The sequence below is a fragment of the Gobio gobio genome (genome assembly GCF_949357685.1).
Source record: "Gobio gobio genome assembly, chromosome: 19".
In the NCBI taxonomy this organism is placed as follows: Eukaryota; Metazoa; Chordata; class Actinopteri; order Cypriniformes; family Gobionidae; genus Gobio; species Gobio gobio.
The window spans coordinates 18,880,060-18,903,634 of NC_137112.1; the positions used below are offsets into that span (position 1 = coordinate 18,880,060).

The 23,575-nt window shown below is 38.2% G+C and overlaps 1 protein-coding gene across 6 annotated transcripts in view; it reads right to left on the reverse strand.

Moving 5' to 3' along the window:
• pank4 (pantothenate kinase 4 (inactive)) overlaps positions 1 to 23,575 on the reverse strand; it is a 63,993-nt gene that overhangs the window by 20,427 nt on the left and 19,991 nt on the right. For all 6 annotated transcript variants that reach the window (XM_079843977.1, XM_079843972.1, XM_079843975.1 and 3 more), the window contains 6 exons: positions 16,480 to 16,635; positions 5,168 to 5,280; positions 3,648 to 3,735; positions 3,263 to 3,414; positions 3,130 to 3,185; positions 1,466 to 1,515 (listed from right to left, as the gene is read on the reverse strand). In XM_079843977.1, coding sequence (XP_079700103.1) covers positions 1,466 to 1,515; positions 3,130 to 3,185; positions 3,263 to 3,414; positions 3,648 to 3,735; positions 5,168 to 5,280; positions 16,480 to 16,635 — 615 coding nt within the window. The remainder of the gene's footprint in view (positions 1 to 1,465; positions 1,516 to 3,129; positions 3,186 to 3,262; positions 3,415 to 3,647; positions 3,736 to 5,167; positions 5,281 to 16,479; positions 16,636 to 23,575) is intronic.

The window sequence follows — 23,575 nt, forward strand, 5'->3', positions numbered from 1 at the left end:
GACAGAAAATGTATTTTTCTGCCCTACGAGGCCACTCCGTACACCGTCGTTTTGATCTTCATAGTAATACAATCATTTCAGTCAGTTAGAGAATAAATACTACAATTAAAAATTGAACGTGTCTTTTCAATAATGTTTGAGTGAGACGAACGAAAGTCACGGCACAGGCGCAGCAGTGTCAGATTTCATTCGAGCTGAGCAGAGCTGAGGTAACGTTAAGCGCCAATCTGGCACGTTTTCAGATCGCATACGGAAGCTAAACTATCACAGGAATTAATTGAAAAGTTGAAACACTCACTTTACTCTGCACCGCGCTCCGTTATGATTGTCCGTGCGGCCGTCTGTGTCTTACATTCTGTGCATGAGATCTCTCCCCTATGGGCAGGTTGATAACATGCGGAACAGCTCCATCTAGTGGCTGTAGTCTTTAGCCTCTGGCCAAAAAATCCTCCGATGACGCATAAAATGCATAATTCTCTCGTCTCAGGGGGATATGAGGGGGGAAAGTACCATAATTTGAATATACTACCAGGTTTCTACTGATACAAAGCCTAATGCTAAATCACTGAAGTTACCCTTTAATGAGAGGATTCGTGAAAGCGAGCAGAACTCATGGCATTTTGAGTGGTGAGTGAATTTTAACTTAAACACCTGTGATTGGACATTGCTTTCAAGAGATCAACAAACATGTCTGTGATTGGCTACATTTCTCACCGCTTCAAAAACACGCTGTAAATATTTAATGTTCTCCAGAGTGCAAACTGTTTGTTTTTTTAACACGTTTTAATTTTAACCCATGTTGAAGAACTTAGTTTTTTATTATAATTACAAAACATTTTTAAGGTTAAGTCATTGCTCATTTTGTAATATCTTTCAGCATTTTGTGTGAATTTTTTAAATTCATACAAGTTATTAAAAAAAAACTATTAGTCAATTCATTCATTACCAGCCTGTTATCTCACATTAGCTGGTGAGATCCAACTGATAATGGATCGACAAGATCCATTATCAGTTGACCTCTAATACAGATTATTCTAAATAAGGGACTGTGTGCCGGCAGCAAGCTATTTACATAATTTTTTCCCATTTGTTGCTACTAAAAAAACTTTGTTGAACAACTTAAACGTACTAATTTGAGTAGTAATAATATATCATAAAACTTACTTCCTTTTAATTACTTTACTAAAACAACTTGTTTCTAAGGCCCCAGGGCCTCAGAATACATTTTAGCTTGATTTTAGATCAAACCTGATTCTGGTGCAGAATTTACAGTACACACCTATGCGTGTAAATGAGACCCAAGGTCCTGTTGTGCTTTTTTTCCCACTGACAAAAGGGCTTATAAAAATAGAAGAGATACTATCATATTGCACCTTATTTTAACACAGTGTATGAGTGCAGCTAACTATAAAGTTCAATATTGCATTTGAGAGACCTTAAATTCATTGTCGATTTAAGATCTGACCTTCATTCTCTCAATCCATTGGTTGTAGGCATCCACAAGCCATGGCCTCTCTGGGAATATATAATGTTCAGTACATAGAAAACTTAAAATATATACATTCTGGTGAAAAGTTTGGAATAATAAAATTTGTTAGCATTTATTTGATAAAAAAAATACAGTATAAACAGAAATACTGTGAAATATTATTTAATTATTTAAAATAACAATTTTCTACTTTAATATATTCTATTTTAAAATATCTTAATATAATTATATTGCATGTGATGGCAAAGAAAAATTTTAAACACTCCAGTCTAGCCTGACAAGCCAGACCCACATCAAGATGTTGGGTCTGGAAACTCACCATTGACAGGGCTCAATCCGAGGGGCGGGATAAACGGTTGTCTTTCAAATTCCCTCTGCGCGCAACTGGATAGCGTCATCCGCCATGAGCGCCACAACCAATCAGAGCGAAAAAAAAGGTGAAGCCGAGCTAACGTTAGTTGATAGACTTTCGCCGTATCCAGTAGGCAAAACTTCGAACATATCTTCTTTTCTTAAGAATGACTTCAGTGCCGTTCTTTGTTCTTTTCTCAAAGAAAAGCTTAACTCCAAGTCTTCCAGAGTCGCGGCCAAAACCGATTCAAAAGACTGCTGTTCGTCAGCTTTGTTTACGAGTAGCACGCAGAACCTCCGCAACTCTTTTATGTCATTTATGTTAAGCCCGCCCACTGACTCTACACACGCTGTGATTGGCCTGACCAGAGTTTGGTTTTTCCAGCTCTCAGGTCTACCGAGAGTTGCTAGACTACACTCACGGCAAAATAAATTTTCTGCCGCTAGGGTGCGTCTAGATTTCTAGGCTAACTCCAGTCATCAGTGTCACATGATCCTTCACAAATCATTCCAATATGCGGATTTAGTGCTTATTTGTTATCAATTATTATTAGCGCTCAATTATTAATAATGGGTCTTATTATTATCAATGTTGAAAACAGTTTAATATTTATGTGGAAACCTTGATACATTTTTCTCAGGATTCTTTAATGAATAGAAAATTTAATAGAACAGCATTTATTCGAAAGACAAAAGTTTATCATTATGAATTTATTTATTTCACTTTTTTTATCTTATTTTCCTTTTGAATGGTAGTATATCACAAGTCACCTTTATTTATATAGCACTTTTCACAACACAGATTGCTTCAAAGCAGCTTTACAGTGATAACAGGAAATTTCTTTTGTTTTAGATGAAAAGCTAAATTAAGTTTTGATTGATTAATTTCTGTTGTAAAAACTGATTTCAAAATAGGACAAGTTAATATTACAGAATGTTTCTTTGCATTTATAATGGATTTAATTTGTACTGTGTGTGTGGATGACAGTGTTCATCCGCCACTACCGAAGACCATTTTTGAACCAGGAAAAAACCCTGATGATGCTGAAAATTCACCTTTGCCAACACAGCAATAAATTACATTTTAATAGATTAAAATATAGACAACTGTTCTTCTGAATTGTAATAATATTATTGCTTTTAGTGTATTATTGATCAAATAAATTCCAATTATTCCAAACTTTTGACCGGTAGTGAACAAACATAAAAGACTATCATTTATCAGAAAAAAATTAATTTGTAATAGTATATTTTATCATTATTATGTGACAGTTTAAACGTTTTCATACCTTGTAGTTGTTGTTTTGCTTGTTCAAACCCAAAGTCTGGATCTGATTCTAGCACACTGAAAAACAAATAAAAGTAAGAATATTCCCCAAACCACCAACACCAACTTTTTCCTCTATTGGCTAGTTCACTCACTCTGACACAGCTTTGGCTCCCCAGTCGAAAACGTTGCCGGCCAAGAGGCCTTTGACCAAAGTGAACTGTCTTTGCTCCCAGCTCAGCTCCTCTACTGACTTTACAACCTTCAGATAGTATTTCAGGGCCATGTCATTCTCCTTCTGCTTGATCTGCAGGAAAAAAAAGAGAATCAGACTGTATCAGATAATTATCCATCGGCCACTAAGAACAAAACACAACCTAAATAATGGTTTAAACACTGGAAAATAGACAAACAGATTTACAGAGATAGAGATTGAAAGAGATTGAAAAAAATATGTTTACAAGATTTTAAATTAAAGATTGTGGGGAACTGATGTGATTTGAAGCACCAAAGGCAAGTGAAGGATGATTCAATGTAAACCTTAGAGTAGGGGTCAGGAAAGTTGAACTCGTTTAAACAGTGTTCTCTTGTGTCTAAAAGACTTCTGACGGTGAGGGATCCATAAGCACTAGAGATGAGAGGAGAGGCAAGCTACATTAGAAGAGAGAAACACTCATCCAGCAACACTCAAGCACACACACACACACACACAATAGGCATGGAACGATTACCGGTTTCACAATAAAATGTACTGACGGTTAGTAATATCGTTTAAAATTAAATTATCATTAAAACCACGTTTGATTATCACGATTTTGAAAACTCACGCCAAATCCTGTTCGGTCAGCATCAGTCTGGTGCAGGCGCAGTGCACAACATTGTTTTTGAATGAGAAGAAATGGCAGAAGGCAGTGACAGGGCCGTGAGATTTTTCAGCCTTCTAAAAGGACCATATCTGAGGTGTGGTCATATTTTGGCTTTTACAAAAGTCCTGAGGGAAACTTAATCGAAGATGGTCACCCTGCCTGCATGTTCAAATCTGCGAACGCAAGGCAAGTGGACTTTGACTTCAATACTAAAACTACGCCTGGGAAATAATCACGTGAAGCTTGAGCCAAAGACGAACAAACATGTTCAGACAAGACTAGGGTGACATTTAAGGGATAATAATGTATTTTCATTGTACACTTATTACACAGATTTTCTTAACCACATAAATAATTACGAGGACATATTGAATTGAGATTAATGTTTTAAATCTTACCTGTTTATAAATCCATTTTGTACAGTGTACAAAACAATCGTCCAGACAATGATCACAAGAAGTTATAGTGATAATTATAGTAGTATTAATAGTAAAGTCCTCTGATTTCATTTTAAATACAATCAAAAACAGAGACGGAAGTTGCATTTGAATGAAACAAGAGAGCAGTGAGCATGTCCGTTGTGATACATGGTGGATGTGGCTGTTATAATGCATTGCTATTGACGACGGTCATTATAAGGAAGGAAATGCCACAGAAAAGAATCTTGCTTAAAAAAAATACATAGAGCTGCTTGTTTTATTTGTTGTTTGTTGATTTTCAAATATAAAACTTGTTTAAATGTTTTCAGTGTGTGCATCTATTCTTTTTGAACTCTTTCATCTCATTTGAACAAAACCGTGAGAATTTGGGTCACTATAATGGTGATATGAAATGTTCATACCGTTTCATCCCTAACACACACACACACACACACACACACACACACACACACACACACACACACACACACACACACACACACACACACACACACACACACACACACACACACACACACACACACACACACACACACACACACACACACACACACACACACACACACACACACACACACACACACACACACACACACACCAACACACACACCAACACACACAAGACTGTAACTTATAAAACATCCTAATCAACACTAAGATCTTGTTGAATATTAAGCCACAGATATATCAGTCAAGCTGAAGAATGAACCCGTGATGAGCCAAAGCAGAGGCTGAAGGTTCATGATGCTCTTACAAAGGCTGGTGTCGAAGAGTTTGGATTTTGTGACGGTATTTCTGACGAAACTTTTCTGCCCTCTCCACAGCCTCTGGTTGGTCTTTCTGGCTAGCCAAAGCTCGCTTCACCACCTGTTCAAAAAACAAAATGAAGTCATGAACATGTGACAAATAATATATAATCAATATAATATATCTTGTGTAGGGGTGTGCGATATCACGACTTTTGATCATGAATGATTAAAATGTCTCCACAATCTGTTTTTGAAGAAATATCATAGTATCGTGCTGCAGTGAATTCTATCAGTTACATTTCTGGCGCCTCCGTCCCAACATACTCTACAACGTGATGTCCATTCACATATCATGTTAACGCAGAGGTAGGGTTACACTCACATGACATTGCAGTTATTCACAATCAAGAAAGTTTATTATTTGCATGCGTTTTAAAGCCTTGCTGGTCAGGGCTGGACTGGGGCTAAAATTCGGCCCTGGCCAGCCCATCCGGCCCATGAGTTCCCCGTAAATGTTTTTGCTGGGTTTAGGGCCTTAAATTCGAGTAAATAAATAAAACTAGGACAGGGATAAATAATGATGGATATTATTGAATTTACCTCAAGTTGTTCCAAACCTGTTTGACTTACTCTCTTCTTTCAAACACAAAAGAATATATTTTAAAGAACGTTGGCAACCAAACCATTTTGGTTTGACTACCATTGAATATTGTATGGACAAAAACAACAAAAAAACAGACTCAAATGATTTTCTTTTATGTTACACAGAAATAAATTAATTCAGGTTTGGAATGACATTAGGGTGAGTAAATGATTACATTTTAGGTTGAACTACTCCTTTAAAAATATATATTTTAGAGTTAACACCTAATTTATGTAAGATGAGGCTCTCATTAAAATATTATTTAATACAATTTCATTAGAACTATTAAAAAGTTCATAAAACATTTAAAGAGAAAAAAGTTGTCCTTAATTCATGGGATCCAGGCTTTAAAGCTGTTTTGTTGAATTATCCTTTAATTGCCCTAATGAAATTGTATTTATAGTTTAATTGTAGTTTCATTAAACTGTAAGATCATGGTAGTTACAGGCAAAACCATGCTCCTCATTACCATGAGTATATGGTTTCTAAAATAAATACATAAATAATAATAAACTATTGAATTTGCAATGAAAAAAATATTGTCAACATGTAGAAAATACAAAAACAGCCTATATAAAAGTGATTTATATTTTGCAATATTTAATGTAAGTAATAATAGCAAAATTTTTAATACATACATTTCTGCCAAAACACCACATTTCTTCACTGTAAGTAGCTGCAAGGTAAATTGGTTAAAAAGGTGTGGTGGTGCTAGATTGACAAGTTTGTAGTTGTGTGTATTGGCATTTTCCTATTTATTTTGGATATTTTCTTTTTGCAGTTTCCCATGCGCTTAAAAAAACAAAAACAAAAAAAACCACCACCTAATATGGAGGGGGGGAGGTCTCGCTCGCTTTGACCTGTCAAATCAGAAGATAAACCAATGGGCTGCTGTCCCTGCATGATGGGCCAGTCCGTGGCAAAAAATAAATAAATAACATTGTATCGGCCCCAAAGTGTGTCGGCCCACCGGGAAAATGCCCGGTATGCCCGATTACCAGTCCGGCCCTGTTGCCGGTTAAAGGTCCCGTTTTTCGTGTTTTTTTGAAGCTTTGATTGTGTTTACAGTGTGCAATATAACATGTGTTCATGTTTCATGTGTAAAAAAACACAGTATTTTTCACACAATTTACTTATCTGTATACCGCTGTTTTCACTGTCCTCAAAACAGCCTGAGAATTTCCTCATTCTATGAAGTCCCTCTTTCAGAAATACGTAACGAGTTCTGATTGTGCCAGCAGTTCCCGTGTTGTGATTCGACAGCAGCTTAGGGCACGTTGCCCGGAAAGGTCACGCCTCTTACCATAACGGGGAGATGAACGCGCTCAAACTACAGCCCCTGAAGGCTGAAGGTGATTTGACTCCGGGATGAAAATAACAGCATCTGAATGACATGGCGACAAACGCAACCGAACCGAACCGAACCGAACGCAACACTTCCTCTTCTCCACGAGGGAGCAACAAGACCATGCCCCCTTTTTTGCATATTCTTGTGGGCGGAGGTTAGTCGACAAACTGTTCTACTGACGTAATTAAAGCAGGGATGTACATGGATGTAGTCCAAACCGGCCGTTCGCTGTAGGCTTTGAAAGGGAACTTCTGTCAAATAAAATATCTCGCTTGGCATTGAACTTTGAGCTTTATAATTTTACAGGTATTATTTATGCTCTAACAGCAACATTACACACTAACTAAAGTTTGAAAAATGGGATCACGAAGAACAGGACCTTTAAACATTTTATTCACAGGCTGTTCTAACAAGCTTTTCTAAGCAATTATACTGAAAGCGTCCGCACACAAAAGATGGGCTCAGACTAGAGGAGTTTTTAAATCCTAACCGATTAGGAAATCTGATGGCATCACTCACATAAGGAAAATCTTCACAGATTTTCTTCTCTCAAATGTCAAGCATGCACACACTCCAAGATATTATTAAGATTATCATGCCAGGAGCAGCACCTCACGTTAGGTAATGTTTACATTTGCTTGCAGCTTTCTACACTCACCTGGCATGTTAAAAACCAAGGTGATTTCTCCTCAGCTCTTCTCACGGTTGTGTCATGTTTTCGACGAAGATACGTTATACAAATAGACGCGTTATTGCAACACTTCACATGCTGTTCCGCCATCTCCACTGTTCAAAGGATCCGCACACAGCAGCTTGTTTTGCAGTAGTGAAGTGTTCTCATTCACTTCTCTCATTGTCTATTGTGAAAGAACTAACTGAATCATCCTTATTTAAAATCGTAAATATCAAACATGTTTGATATGATCGGAGCGGCCCCAATTTGTGTGAGCAGATCAGGAGGTGCAATATTCGATCTGTGAACGGTTCACATTACCAGATAACCTCCGCCAAACATCAGAACCGATCGAGGTCCTCGACAAGATTTTTTCTCCAATTCTCGAGAGGGGAAAATCTGGGATAAATCAGACAAAAACTCCTGTAGTGTGAGCCCGGCTTAAAAGCCTGTCAAACAGCACGCGAGTACTAAACTAAGTTATCTTTCGCGTCGTATTGTCTGTCGCGTCGTATTACGTCGTATTGCGTTTAAACTGTCAAACACACACAAGGTTTACATAAACAGTCAGTTGTCTTATGTGAACATAAACATTTGGAAGAAAACTGGATGCGTGTCTGCATTATGGATGTCATGATACCAAAATGAACATTGTTTATAAAAAAAATTCAAGTAAAAATAAGCAACTCTCTATGCGCACCGATTAGTAGTAGTATTATTATTACATTGAAATGTCGCTAAATCTACTGTACAACAGTAGCCTAATATATTTCTGTCAAGGAGTGTCAAGCGTGTGCGTGCACGCACCGCAAATGAAACCGCGTGTCAGCGCCATTCATTCACACGGAGACACAGAACATGGAGGATTAATATTTAAATAGTATTTTGCAGTTTAATATTCAAATTCACAAGTATATATTAGGCTACAGTCTGAAGCACTGCTCTTAGATAAACACGGAAGCGACTGAAAGCAGCTGCCTATTAGTGGGTACCGAATATACTCGGTACTACAGAAATGCTGATATCGTCACATTTTTTTAAATTTCAGTACCGGTACTTGTGACATCCCTAGTCTGCATATTAGATCCATGCATAAGGTGACAGCAGCCAAATAAACCTGCTGCTGCTTGACATTAAATGTTAACCAAACAACATAAGACAAAGAAAAAATTATTTACTGCTCTTCACTGAATAATCTTCCATAAGAATCAGTGTATTAAAATTTCAGTGTAAATAAACAGTGTATATATCATTTCTAAATTATTTTTTTTTGGATATACTCAACTCACTCTTCTCCATGCAATAACAATTTGTTTGAATTTCATGTTATTACAGTAGCAACTCCATAATAGTTTGTTTAAAACTACTCCATAAAAATCCATATTAGTAATTTAATCGCCCCCAGGTCAACTAGGTACCTTTTGTATAGGAGCTGGAAGTGCTGATGTCCTCATTCTCTGAGGATGGCAGTCCACTTGTCTTTGGCGAGTTCAACTAGGGGTGCTCCAATTGATTGGCTACCGATTGCTATCGGCCGAGAATCGCTTTGGGACGTTTGATAATAAACAGTTCTCATTAACTGATCTCATGCTGATGTCATGCGCCTGCCATGAGAGGTATGTCTGCTGCGGGTAAAATAATTATAATAATAATAATAATAATAATAACTTTAATTTATATAGCGCCTTTCACAAGACCCAAGGACGCTTAACAAATAGCAAGGGAAGGGGTGGACAAGGGGGGGGGGGGGGGGTTAAGGATAAGAAGGAGAGAAACCAGAGCATCTATGGCCCATAGGCCTCAGTGAAGAGGTGTGTTTTAAGCTGGTTTTTAAAGGTTGCTAAAGATGTTGCAGAGCGGATGGCATGAGGAAGCTTGTTCCAGAGTGATGGTGCACCCACACAGAAAGCTCTATCGCCAAATGTCCGTAGCCTGGACTTAGGGACAGCGAGCAGGTCCTTGTCTGAGGACCGCAGGGACCGAGCTTGACAGTACGGATGGAGTAGATCCGTCAGATACTGAGGTGCAAGTCCATGTAGAGATTTGTACGTCAGAAGTAGGAATTTATATTTGATCCGTGATTTAACTGGCAGCCAATGAAGCTTCTTTAGAATTGGACTAATGTGAGAACCGAGTTTTGTGTAGGTTAGCATCCTAGCCGCAGAGTTCTGTACATACTGTAGTCTGTCGGTAGCTTTGCTGGGCAGACCAAACAGGATACCATTACAGTAATCGAGTCTGGAGGTGATGAAGGAGAGATATAATGAGTTAATTAGAAGGAGAGTTATAATGCTGAAGGTGAGAAACAATTCATATTTCTTTATTAAATAACTTACTAAGTAATTTGAACACTTTCAGCTCATCACCACAGGTACTTAGAATTCAACCAAGACTGCATTACCCTCGGCCACTGAAGCCCTGCGGATTGCGAAAGCTGATTCCAAATCATCAGTTCTCATTCTTCTGGATCTATCTTCTGCCTTCGTGTGAATCATCAGATCCTTCCATCCACGCTCTCATCACTGGGCATCATAAGAACTCCACTTCACTGGTTTGAATCCTATCTCACAGGTAGGTCTTTCAGGGTTGCCTGGAGATAGGGTATCCAAAGCACATTAACTGATCAAAGGGGTTTCTCAGGGTTCAGTTCTTGGACCTCCTTTTCTCCATATACACTACATCACTGGGACCCATCATACAGGCACATGGCTTCTCCTACCATTGCCATGTTGATGACACACAGCTCCACCTTTCATTTCAACCAGATGATCCCACAGTCTCAATCTGCCTTGTGAACATCTCGGCATGGATGAAAGAACATCACTTGCAGCTCAACCTGGCGAAGACTGAGCTTCTTGTCTTCCCTGCCAATCCGACTCTACAGCACGATCTCGCCATCCAGCTGGGTTCATCATCAATCATCCCATCAAGGTCAGCCAGAAATCTTGGAGCAATCTTTGAGGACCAGCTTACCTTCAAAGACCACAGTTCGGTCATGCAGATTAACACTACACAACATCAGGAAGATCAGGCCCTTCCTAACTGGACATGCAACAGAACTTTTCGTCTAAGCCCTGGTCTTGCTTGATTACTGCAATGCTCTTCTGGTTGGACTTCCATCATGTGCAATCAAACTTCTACAAATCATCCAGAACGCTGCAACACGTCTTGTCTTCAACGAGCCCAAAAGGGCTCACGTCACACCTCTCTTTATCTCTCTGGACTGGCTACCACTTGCTGCTTGCATCAAGTTCAAGGCATGGATGCTTGCCTACAGATCTACCACAGGCTTAGCATCCTCCTGCTTCTACTCGCTCTTACAAGCCTACATCCCTACCGGAAGCCTACAGTCGGTAAATGAGCGATGGCTAGTGGTACCATCACAGAGGCACAAAATCACTCACCATAACATTTTCATTCACTGTTCCTTGCTGGTGGAATGATTTCCCCGCCTTCCTCCGGAACACAGGATCCCTCACAATATTTTAGAAAAAATTATTTTTTTTCCCACCACATATTGCTTTGTTTTGCTTGCTGCAAATTACACACAAACACACACACAAAACTATCAAACAAGTATATAAACTTGCATAAGGTTTCATGGTTGAAAGGAAATACAAGGGCAATCACAGGCTTCAATTGCACAGGGAATGCACAGGATACTGACAATGTACGACGGTATTTCAGTGTTTTCTAGGGATGTAGCGATTCACTTGTTTTCTTGATTACAAATCCTGAAAATGCATATGAATCGATCTTGAAACATGGATTTTGAATCGTAAATTGTTTATTTCGGTCTATAATAGATTTAAAATGCTAAGAAACAAATTAATTGTGATTCGATATTGATTCAATGACATTCATGTATTAACGACTGAAAAAAATCAGACACATAATTATTTGTTACATTTAACAATTATGCTTTAAATGCTTTATGCTTGGTAACGAACCTTCCCCCAAAAGGGCAGGAAAGGTCTCAGTTACCAGGGCTACAATCAGATAAGACCTTGTTTATGGCTTGAAAGAATGTGAAAAACAAGGGCCATAGGGAGACCCATAGCCTTTAAACAGACTTTCCTGCATTCATTTATAGAAGAACTGTTCCATAAATGAACATGCACCCCAGGACATTGTGGGTATGATTAGTACTGTCTTATGTAATGTTTTTGTATGGTATTTTTGTTTTATGCATATTTCATGATATAACCAACGGTCAATGTAACCTCACCTATCCCATGTTTGGTCTCTATAAATTTGTACTTTTAAGATTGAAATGATTGTGTATATAATGTGTCTGTATTACAAGAATCTTCAATAGTTTCTTCATCTGCAACCAATCCAGCTGCACATGCAAAGGGACATGCTTGAAACAAAGAGCCATAAAATATCCAAAAGAGGAATCTTCCCACTTGGAAGATTTGGCCTTCCTCATTGGTCAAGTCAACCCTGAGGGGTGTGACCTGTCCCAGACCTTTAAACAGAGACGCTCTTCAAACCTCTCCCTCTCATGACCAACGACCGACACGTCACCTCTGCTGTCTCTCAGCTGGCCAAGCAGGCTAGGCTGGCAGGCCTACACACACTTCAAGCCATGTGTGTGTGTGACCGGAAACCCGATCCAACCACACAGTCGCGAGCCTCAAGCCATGTGCAACTTCCTCAAACTCGATGGAGTCGAAATAACAGTGCAAGTTCATCATATCTTCTTTAGTCAACGCAGAAGAAATCGATTGCAACTTCAATACCATCGGACCAAACTATCAAGACTTTCTCCTGTGACTAGCATACATTGGACGCTCTTCAACCGCTCAGGCAAATGCAAGTAACATACGATATACAAAATCGCTGTGTAGTTAGTTAAAGGGGGGGTGAAACACTACAGTACCTATAGGAGTAGTAATGCATCCTTCATATCTCCGAAAAGTCTTTAGTTTTATTATATTTATAAAAGAAAGATGCGCTGTACCGAGTCTTTCCGAAAAAAACAGAGTGGCTGGAGGCATATCATGTGGGCGGAGCTAAAGAATGACGAGCGCGCAGAGCTATTGCTTTGAGAGCGTCTGAAAGGTCTGACATCCTTAAACGTGGAGAAAAAAAACTTTATCCTAAATAAACCATTGAGATCAATCAGATTTAGCCATACATATATGATCCAGAATCAGATCTAGAGGCTGAAATTGAACAGGAGAAGCAGCAACGACGACTACAGCAGGACGTCTATATGTGGTATGTATTAGGCATGTGCCGGTATCAAATTTTCATGTTGCGGTTAAAGGGATAGTTCACCCAAAAATGAAAGTAAGCCCATGATTTACTCACCCTCAAGTCATCCGAGGTGTATATGACATTCTTCTTTCAGATGAATACAATCGGAGTTATATTACAAAAGTCCAGGCTAATACAAGCATTAGAATTTGATTAATAGTTGCTCTGTTTTTGAAGTCCATCTGCCCATCAAATAACATGCTCCACGCGGCTCTGAGGTGTTAATAAAGGCCTTCTGAAGCGAATCGATGCGTTTGTGTAAGAAAAATATCCATATTTAAAACTTTATAAAGTAAACTTTCGGCCGACCGCCTTCCCTGTTCAATTTGTGGAAAAATTGTTGAACGATCAAAAGACTAACGCGACCAGGTAGGCTCGTCATGACGTCATGTACACATCTTGAGTTTCACTTTCAACATTCCACACTCGTCAATAGCAACACATAAATAATAATAATTTGGTGTAAATATAATCTCTAATATCATCTCTGTAAATATATTCTCAAGCAATATTCTCATCAGTGTTGAGCAATGATGCATTTAAATCTAGCATATTTTGTGTAAGAGCCCTAACAGTATCCTAGTGAAATAATGCATATCCATATTTCCATATGATTTGACAGTTTATTTGATTAAATATCAAAATGTGTGCATCATACCTGACACCTAGCTAACACTACAGTCAGTTTTATGACTGTCATTCCCTTCAAATGCTATTGAATTAGAAACGTGTATAGCGTTACCAATGTTGTATGTAACTTTAGAGACGGTCCCTAAATTCGCCAGCATTATGCCAAACAAATCAGATGCGCTGTGGTTTTGCTGTTTGTTTAAAACTATTTTCGCTGCTGAAATAGAACAAAAACAGTCAATTACTGTATGATGAGTAAATCCCCTGCGTACATCGCACATTTATCTCTGCTTTGAGAGCAGATTTCAGCGAGTGAGAGCGTTGCGCGCTCTGAACTAAACTCCGGCTAATCTGAACGCCTCTGATTATGATACATTGCATTCATAAACTTAATAGAAACACGTGTGAGTGGTTATAATGCGCAACGCGATTATAACAGATGGCTTTTGAGAAGACTATAATAAGTTCAACCGCCAAAGTGGCTAGTGTCGTTTGCAGCCGAAATAACGTTACACCCGCAAATGGCGGTTGTTAATGTCAAGCCCTGATTATCATCCCTTAAATGTCACTCTATTCTTGACTGAATTTGTTCGTTCGCTTCACGTTATTATTTCCCAGAAGTAGCTTTGGTTTTGAGGTCAAAGTCCACTTGCCTTGCGTTCGTAGTTTTGAAGTGTTCACCCTATTACAGCGACTTTCTTCTGGCATGTTCTGTAGACAGGGTGACCATCTTCGTTTAAGTTTCCCTCAGGACTTTTGTAAAAGCCAAAATATGACCACACCTCAGATGTGGTCCTTTTAGAAGGCTGAACAATCTCCCGGCGCTGTCACTGCCATTTCTTCTCATTCAAAAAACAGCGGTGCTCTGTGCCTGCGTCAGACTGACTAGACAAGATTTACTGGGAGTTTTCAAAATCGTGATAATCACACACGGTTTTAATGATAATTAAATTTTAAACGATATTACTAACCGTCACTAAATTTTATCGTGGTTTATCGTAAAACCGGTAATCGTTTCATCCCTTTTTGAATATGGATATTTTTCTTACACAAACGCGTCGATTCGCCCGGAGCACGTTATTTGACGGACAGGTGCACTTTTTATGGACTTCAAAAACAGAGCAACTATTAATCAAATTCTAATGCTTGGATCAGCCTGGACTTTTGTAATACAACTCCGATTTTATTCGTCTGAAAGAAGAATGTCATATACACCTAAGATGACTTGAGGGTGAGTAAATTATGGGCTAATTTTCATTTTTGGGTGAACCATCCCTTTAATTGCTGACGCTTTTATCACGGTATACGGTATTATCACGATATTGATATAAGCAAAAAAGTGTTGTCATACTATAACAGGTTTAATAACTTTCTTATAACAAAAGAACCGAACATTTAAATACAATAAAGCAATACACAAAAATGTATAAAGTAAACAAATATTTAAAACAGATTAAAGTGCAAAAGAATTATAAAGAACAATAGGTAACACTTTACAATAAGGTCTCACTAGTTAATGCATTAACATTAACAAAGAGCGAATAGCTACATTTTTACAGAAGTTTTTATTCTTTGATAACGTCAGTTAAAAAAAGCAACTGTTAGTGTTAGCTCAGGTCCATTAAAAAAACACAGTTACAACTTTTGATTTTAATAATGTGTTATTAAATGCTGAAATTTACATTTAACTAAGATTAATAAATGTTTTAGAAGTATTTGTCATTGTCAGTTTGTTATTTAACTAATGTTAAATAATGGATTAAAGTGTGCGACTGAACAATAAAGAATCAGAACATATTCAAACAATATCTAGGGCATTTAATCTGGACTAGCTACATTACAATATAACAATTTTAAATTTGAAAATGAATAGCCTTAAGTCTTTAAGTATTAAGTATTTGGTTGTGTGATGAGCACCGTAGCGAATGCAGAAAACTGTTTTGTTTACGAGGATTACAGGGGAAACGGCTGCCTTTCTGCTGTTCCGTCAGCGCCCCGTGAATGCGCGCGTCTCCTTCACTCGTTCCGCCATGTGCTCATGCACGTTGAGTTTGTTTACATCAGTGCGCGTTCCTATTTGACATGTTGTTCATTTCAAACGGTTGATGGGTAAAGTATTCTTAAAAGGCATTCTAAGAAATCTAAATAATTTCTTAAATAATAACCGGAAGGAGAATTTTTGGCACAGAAATACTCCAAACTTCCAACTTTTTTTGTTGAAACTTTGTCCATGTTTAGGATGGGAATCCAAGTCTTTAACAGTGTAAAAAGCTCAGTATGCATCAACCAGCATTTCACCCCCTGCGCTTTTGTGTGTGTTTGGGCTGAAGTGTGCTCGTGACATGCAGCCGTGTCTGTGTAAGCAGTTAACTGTACTGGCATCGTTTCAGATATTTCAGTATCAATACATATCGAAATACCAATATTTTTGACAAAACACTAAACCCTACTACATTTTATCCAACCCAAAAGTAATTTCTATCCTGATTCTAAAATTGAACTAATGGAAATTGAAGTCTACACATATTTCCAATTATTTCTTGAGTGTTTTCTGTACATTGTTCATAGAAGGACACTGCTTTGTTATTTTTCCCCATTCTAGTCAATTAGTGCTTCAGATTAAACACATTGTAATTCGCTTTACATAACGGTAAGAAAATCCCAGTGGGTGGTTGTTGGTCGGAATAAGCCGCAAACTTGTGAGTTTTTTCCTTATTATATCTTCTAACAAGTTAGCAAATTAGCCTGGAAGCCTCACCCCATCCAATGCCTCCTCAAAGCAGAAGAGCCAGTACTCCCGAGCCAAAGCATCCTCTGTCAAGTCCACCGTGTCTGGAATATAAGAGGTTGGGTCCTGCAGCAGGGGTAGGTTCACTAGCTGCCTCTCCAGACGGTCCATCTCCAACATGTCGAACTGGAGACAATGAAGGAAGAGTAGTAAGTACCCACAATGCACTAAATGGCAATTTGTGCATTTATCTGCAAAGGAACTGGAATACATCCTTGACCAAAATTCTGGTGACAACAAGGAGAGGTTAAAAAATAGCTTCCAACAACTCTTTCAGTCTTTATTTAAAAAAACATTTTATCTGAACGTCTGAGTTAGAATACTTTGCATTAGTTTGATCAAACAATAGTTTGATTATAAAACAAGAGCACAATGAGGCTGTGAAAGCAGACTAGTGTGTAAATTAGTTTTCCTGTTTAGTATGATGTTTAAAATCACCATGAAATCAAAATTAATAAAAAAAAAAATATATATATATATATATATATTATATATACAGCTCTGGAAAAAATTAAGAGACCACCGCAATTTTTTCTTAAATCAGCATCTCTACATGTATTGCAGCCATTCCATTCCAGTGTCTGTTGAATTCCAACACAGGCACACCTCATTCTACTGAATGAGGTGCTGATTAGGTGATCTCCTGGACCAAATCTTATTTAATGAGGAAAAGTATAAAAAAAACACTGCTGTGGTCATCACTATCCTCTTGCAATAGAACCGGCTGGATGGCAAAGAACAGTGCTAATAGTACCTCAAAAGTAATTGGAATCGAAAAATAACTATTGACCATGTCAAAAGAGTTGAAAAGGAAAGTTTTGAGTGAGGAAAAGAAAGGTTCAATTCTGGCTTTACTGGCAGAGGATACAGTGAGCGTCGGGTTGCTTCCATACTTAAAATTTCAAAGACGGCGGTTCATAAGAACAAGGTCAAGCAGCAGATATTGGGGACAACAAAGCTACAGACCGGCAGAGGGCGAAAACGACTCTCCATTGAACGGAATGACCGCCAACTCATTCGAATGTCACTCAACAACCATAGGATAACATCAAGTGACCTACAAAAAGAATGGCAAACGGCAGCTAGGGTGAAGTGTACGGCGAGGACGGTTCGAAACAGGCTCCTAGGGGCTAGCCCTAGAAAAAAGCCCTTCATCAATGAGAAGCAAAGAAGAGCCAGGCTGAGGTTTGCAAGAGACCATAAGGATTGGACTGTAGAGGACTGGAGTAAGGTCATCTTCTCTGATGAGTCCAATTGTTCAGCTTTGTCCAACACCTGGTCGCCTAATGGTTAGACGGAGACCTGGAGAGGCCTACAAGCCACAGTGTCTCGCACCCACTGTGAAATTTGCTGGAGGATTGGTGGTGATCTGAGGATGCTTCAGCAAGGCTGGAATCGGGCAGATTTGTCTCCGTGAAGGACGCATGAATCAAGCGACGTACAAGGTGGTCCTGAAAGAAGACATGCTTCCTTCTGCTCTGACAATGTTCCCCAACAGTGAGGATTGGTTTTTCCAGCAGGACAATGCTCCATGCCACACAGCCAGGTCAATCAAGGTGTGGATGGTGGACCACCAGATCAAGACCCTGTCATGGCCAGTCCAATCTCCAGACCTGAACCCAATTGAAAACCTCTGGAATGTGATCAAGAGGAAGATGGATGGTCACAAGCCATCAAACAAAGCTGAGCTGCATGAATTTTCGCACCAGGAGTGGCATAAAGTCACCAAACATCAATGTGAAAGACTGGTGGAGAGCATGCCGAGACGCATGAAAGCTGTTATTCAAAATCAGGGTTATTCCACCAAATATTGATTTCAAAACTCTTCCTAAGTTAAAATATTAGCATTGTGTTGTTTGAAAATGAATATGAACTTATTTTCTTTCCATTATTCGAGGTCTGACAACACTGAATCTTTTTTGTTATTTTGACCAGTTGTGGTTTTCTGGCAAATAAATGCTCTAAATGTCAATATTTTTATTTGGAATTTGGGGAAAATGTTGTCAGTAGTTTATAGAATAAAACAAAAATGTTAATTTTACCCAAACACATACCTATAAATAGTAAAACCCAGAGACACTGATAATTTTGCAGTGGTCTCTTAATTTTTTCCAGAGCTGTATATACACACACAACCCCAAATCAGAAAAAGTTGGGACAGTATGGAAAATGCAAATAAAAAAAAAGAAGAAGTGATTTCTAAATTTACTTTGACTTGTATTTCATTGCAGACAATATGAACACAAAATATTTCATGTTTTGTCTGGTCAACTTCATGTCATTTGTAAATATGCATCCTTTCCTGTCATTCAGACCTGCAACACATTTCAAAAAAAGTTGGGACAGGAGCAATTTAGGGCTAGTAATGAGGTAAAATGGTTAAATAATGATGTGATTTGAAACAGGTGATGTCAACAGGTGATTGTAATTATGATTTGGTACAAAAGCAGCATCCAAGAAAAGGTCTAATCCTTTAGGAGCAAAGATGGGCCGAGGATCGCCAGTTTGCCAACAAATACGTGAGAAAATTATTGAAATGTTTAAAAACAATGTTCCTCAAAGAAAGATAGGAAGAGATTTGGATATTTCACATTTAACAGTACATAACATAATTAAAAGATTCAAGGAATCTGGAGGAATTTCAGTGCGTAAAGGACAAGGGGGCAAGCCTAAGCTGAACAACCGTGATCTCCGATCCCTCAGGCGGCACTGCATCAAGAATAGTCATTCATCTATAAGCGATATAACCACATGGGCTCAGGACTACTTTGGCAAACCTTTGTCAAGTACCAGAATACGTAGTTACATCCACAAATGCCAGTTAAAACTGTACTGTGCCAAAAGGAAGCCCTATGTTAACAGTGTCCAGAAGCGCCGTCGACTTCTCTGGCCTCAGAGGCATCTGGGATGAACCATCACACAGTGGAAACGTGTACTGTGGTCAGATGAATCAGTATTTCAGCGATTTTTTGGGATGAATGGACGCCGTGTGCTCCGGACCAAAGAAGAAAAGGATCATCCAGACTGTTACCAGCAACAAGTCCAAAAGCCAGGGTCTGTCATGGTATGGGGTTGTGTCAGTGCCCTTGGCAAAGGTAACTTGCACTTCTGTGAAGACACCATTAATGCTGAAAAGTACATAGAGATTTTGGAGCATAATATGCTGCCTTCAAGAAGACATCTTTTACAGGGACGTCCATGCATATTTCAACAAGACAATGCAAAACCACATTCTGCACACATTACAAAGTCCTGGCTGCGGAGGAAGAGGGCACGGGTACTTGACTGGCCTGCCTGCAGTCCCGACCTGTCTCCAATAGAGAATGTGTGGCGCATTTTGAAGCACAAAATGCGACAACGAAGACCCCGTACTGTTGCCCACCTTAAGACTTGTTTGCAGGAAGAATGGGACAAAATTACACCTGAAACACTTCATCACTTGGTGTCTTCAGTCCCTAAACGTCTTTTAAGTGTTGTGAAAAGGAATGGCAACATTACAAAGTGGTAAATGCTTTACTGTCCCAACTTTTTTTGAAATGTGTTGCAGGTCTGAATGACAGGAAAGGATGCATATTTACAAATTACATGAAGTTGACCAGACAAAACATGAAATATTTTTTGTTCATATTGTCTGCAATGAAATGCATGTCAAAGTAAATTTAGAAATCACTTTTTTTTTTTTTTTGCATTTTCCATACTGTCCCAACTTTTTCTGATTTGGGGTTATATAAATATTGCATTATTTTTTATAAATAATTATCCATGCGCATCATTATTATTTTTTTAATTCATATGCCCTCATAATCTTTAATGAAAATAACTCCCCTCAATCTTGCAAAGACATCTCTTCTATGATGATATGTTTACTGGCATGAGGACAGGACAACCTCTCACTCACATGATATAGCAGCAATAGCAAAAAATAACAATTCAATCTATGGTCCAATCCTACAATTTTTCTTGTTCAAGAAGTCATTTCACAGATATGTCACAAGAAGAAAGACTACTGCATATTGCATACTATTGCAACTTCCATTTCAGTTTCATCTGTAGTCCCATTTAGCCATGCACTCAAGACAAGTAAAAGCTTCAAAGGGGGAATTACTGATGTATTTTATGTTGTAGAATAAAACATGAAAATATCTTGATCTTGTGTTCACCACATACCTTATTTCAGGCCAAAACCCCATTTTAAAAATACATTGCTTTCAGGACGATGGAACCGGATCCTGGTTTTGGATAACAAAAATCTGTCATCTTTGCAGAAATCTATTTATTAGCCATACTCAACTGTTATTTGTGGTTGTAACCTAACCTAAGGGGCCAATCACAGAGACAACAAAATAGTATAGAAATGCATAGCCACATTGCTGCTAAATGGAAAAGAAGGCAGCCTTGAAAAGTGTTTAAAATCTGAACTCATCTCGGCATCTTAAAAACTAGGGATGCACCGAAATGAAAATTCTTGGCCGAAACCGAAAACCGAAAAAGAGGAAACCAAGGCCGAAAACCGAAAACCGAAACACCGAAAGAAATTATGCCAATTATTAGTACCATTGCATTTATGGCTATGACTGTGTACTAACTTTACTAAAATCAAGACATTGCAATTGCATAAATTAATATTAAAGTTTCAAAGAATAAATCAATTACAAATTATGCCAATATTTATTTAGCACATTGCAACAATGCACAGTATAAAATAAAATTCAAACAAAAATGTTTAACTTGACCCCACTCATTTGTGCATTAAATAATAATTTACATTCCTACAGAAAGGTTTTAAAATTAAATGTTCTCTCATAAAAACAAAGTGCATTTAGGTCTAGTGCATTTAAACATTTTCTCTGTAGGACTACTACAAGAAAGTGCATTCAGAACAGGTGCATTAGGTCTAATAATCAACACTCAAATAACATAGTACGCAAACATGTAAACTTTACATAAGGCAGTTTTTGCAATAACTTCTGAATCTGATTATAAAATAGTTTTTTATCCAATTGGTTGTTGAAATATAATCATTATATACACAGTGTCTGTCATTTTCATGACAGGTTTATTTAACATGCATGAAATAATCAAGACATCACTAACAGGTTAAGTAGAATATAATGAATATAACGGCTAATATAGAGCATATATTTAGTGAAAGAGTTGATTTACTTTAGTGAATAAAATTTTGTGGACACTGAATGACTGCCTGAGGTAAATGTATTGCTAAAGTTACATGACATTTGTTTGGTTTACAGCAGTTATATTGACGTCTTTTTGCCGTTGAAACACTGATTGAGCGATTACACCACATATGATACGTGACAGAAAGTTGTAATGTATCCTCAACACATCTTAGATGTTTATTCTTAATGAAGAGATGATCGATCGCGCTCACAGATGATCGCGTTCACGCGCGCGCCGCCGCTTGAACTGTGATGTGATCAGTGATGCCACATTAAAGAGCGTCAAAACGGCATTTATCGTTTGAATTTCGTGATGCATGTTGATCGATGTTGGTGTGGGAACTCGGATTGAAGTGTGTTCCGCGCTTAAAACATGCCCACTGTTAAAGATTGCATTGGGAAACCGTTGGGTTTCACAGTGAAGTCTGGTCCTCTTCTCATCGAGAACATGAGCTGCTGCACTACAGCTGCACTGAACACTAGCTCTCGCTGGAGCAGACGTGGGTGTTTCTCAGATATACTGAAATACGTCCACACCGCAGACATTGCTTCAGACAAGCACGTGCAGGTCGCGGTTTCTGTTTACGTCATCACAACATTTCGGCCATGTTGTTTCGGTGATAAAAGTCTTTCGGCCGAAAACCGAAAATGCACTTTTGGGCCATTTTCGGCCGAAAATTTTCGGTGGCCGAATATTCGGTGCATCCCTATTAAAAACATGCCACTAATGCATGTAACACTGAAAAATCAGTGATGACAAGTGGCGTAATGGTCAAAGACATCCATATAATGGTGCATATTTGAGTTGGACAGCAATATAAAAAAAAAAGCCACCTTTATTTCCCACATCAGCAAAAACATACACAATGGAACGTTCTTATGTACTTCTTGTTAAGGTGCACCATTTGCACTTGAAAAACAAATGCTAGGGCTGTGCAATATGACGATATATAGCGGATAGATGAAATAAAGAGTATATCATTTAATGTTATGCTCTATCGTTTATTTCGTGGTGTTGCAAAATACATTGTTTACGGCAATACTTTTTCATCATTTGAATGATGCAGGCAGAAACGTGAATAACAGCATGGCGAGTGAAGGGGAGACAAAACCGGTTGGCTCCGAGCAGGAGTCTGTGTTTGTGTGTCACAATGCATTAGCGCAGTAACTCAATATAATGATTCACATCCCATGGTCTAAAATCGCTTGAATGTCCAAACTGGCAAGCCATAAAACACATACAACTGACAAAGTGAAAGTGATCTGTGTTCAGGGTTCGCGCATTGTCAGTTGTAGTTGGAAGTTTCGATAATTTTACTGACTCTGACCTTTGAATCTCATTCAGCAAAATGAACAAATCTTTTTTCCAAGTCATTTCGTTCATTTCAACAGAATATAAATGTTACGATTTTAAATTCCCCAAAACATCTAGTACTTATGCAAACGTTGATTATATAAAATAATATAATAAAAAATAAACTATAAGCTAATGCAGCTAAGGCCAAATTATGAGAAAGAAATAATGTATTAATTGCTTAGCTCATTGACTCTGTGTTTGAGTTCGCCTCCGTGTTGCTTCCATGCCACAGAATGGACAGGGCAGAGTCACGTGACTACATGTGCCATAGTATGTTTTAATGGGGAATTAACAAACAAAATAACCTATATGGGAAAATTACGTCAGTTAGAGGTTCTGAATTTCGGTTTCGATTACTTTTCAATTAATCGTCCATCCCTACGTCAGTTGCTAAAAATAGACCACAGAGTAAAACGTTAGATCAGGCTTGTGAAGATGGAATAATTTGAATATAGTCAATGTCTCATTCATCACAACTTGTTTCGTTATTGGATGAATCAGCATTTGAGTATATACTTTAAAATGTAAAAAA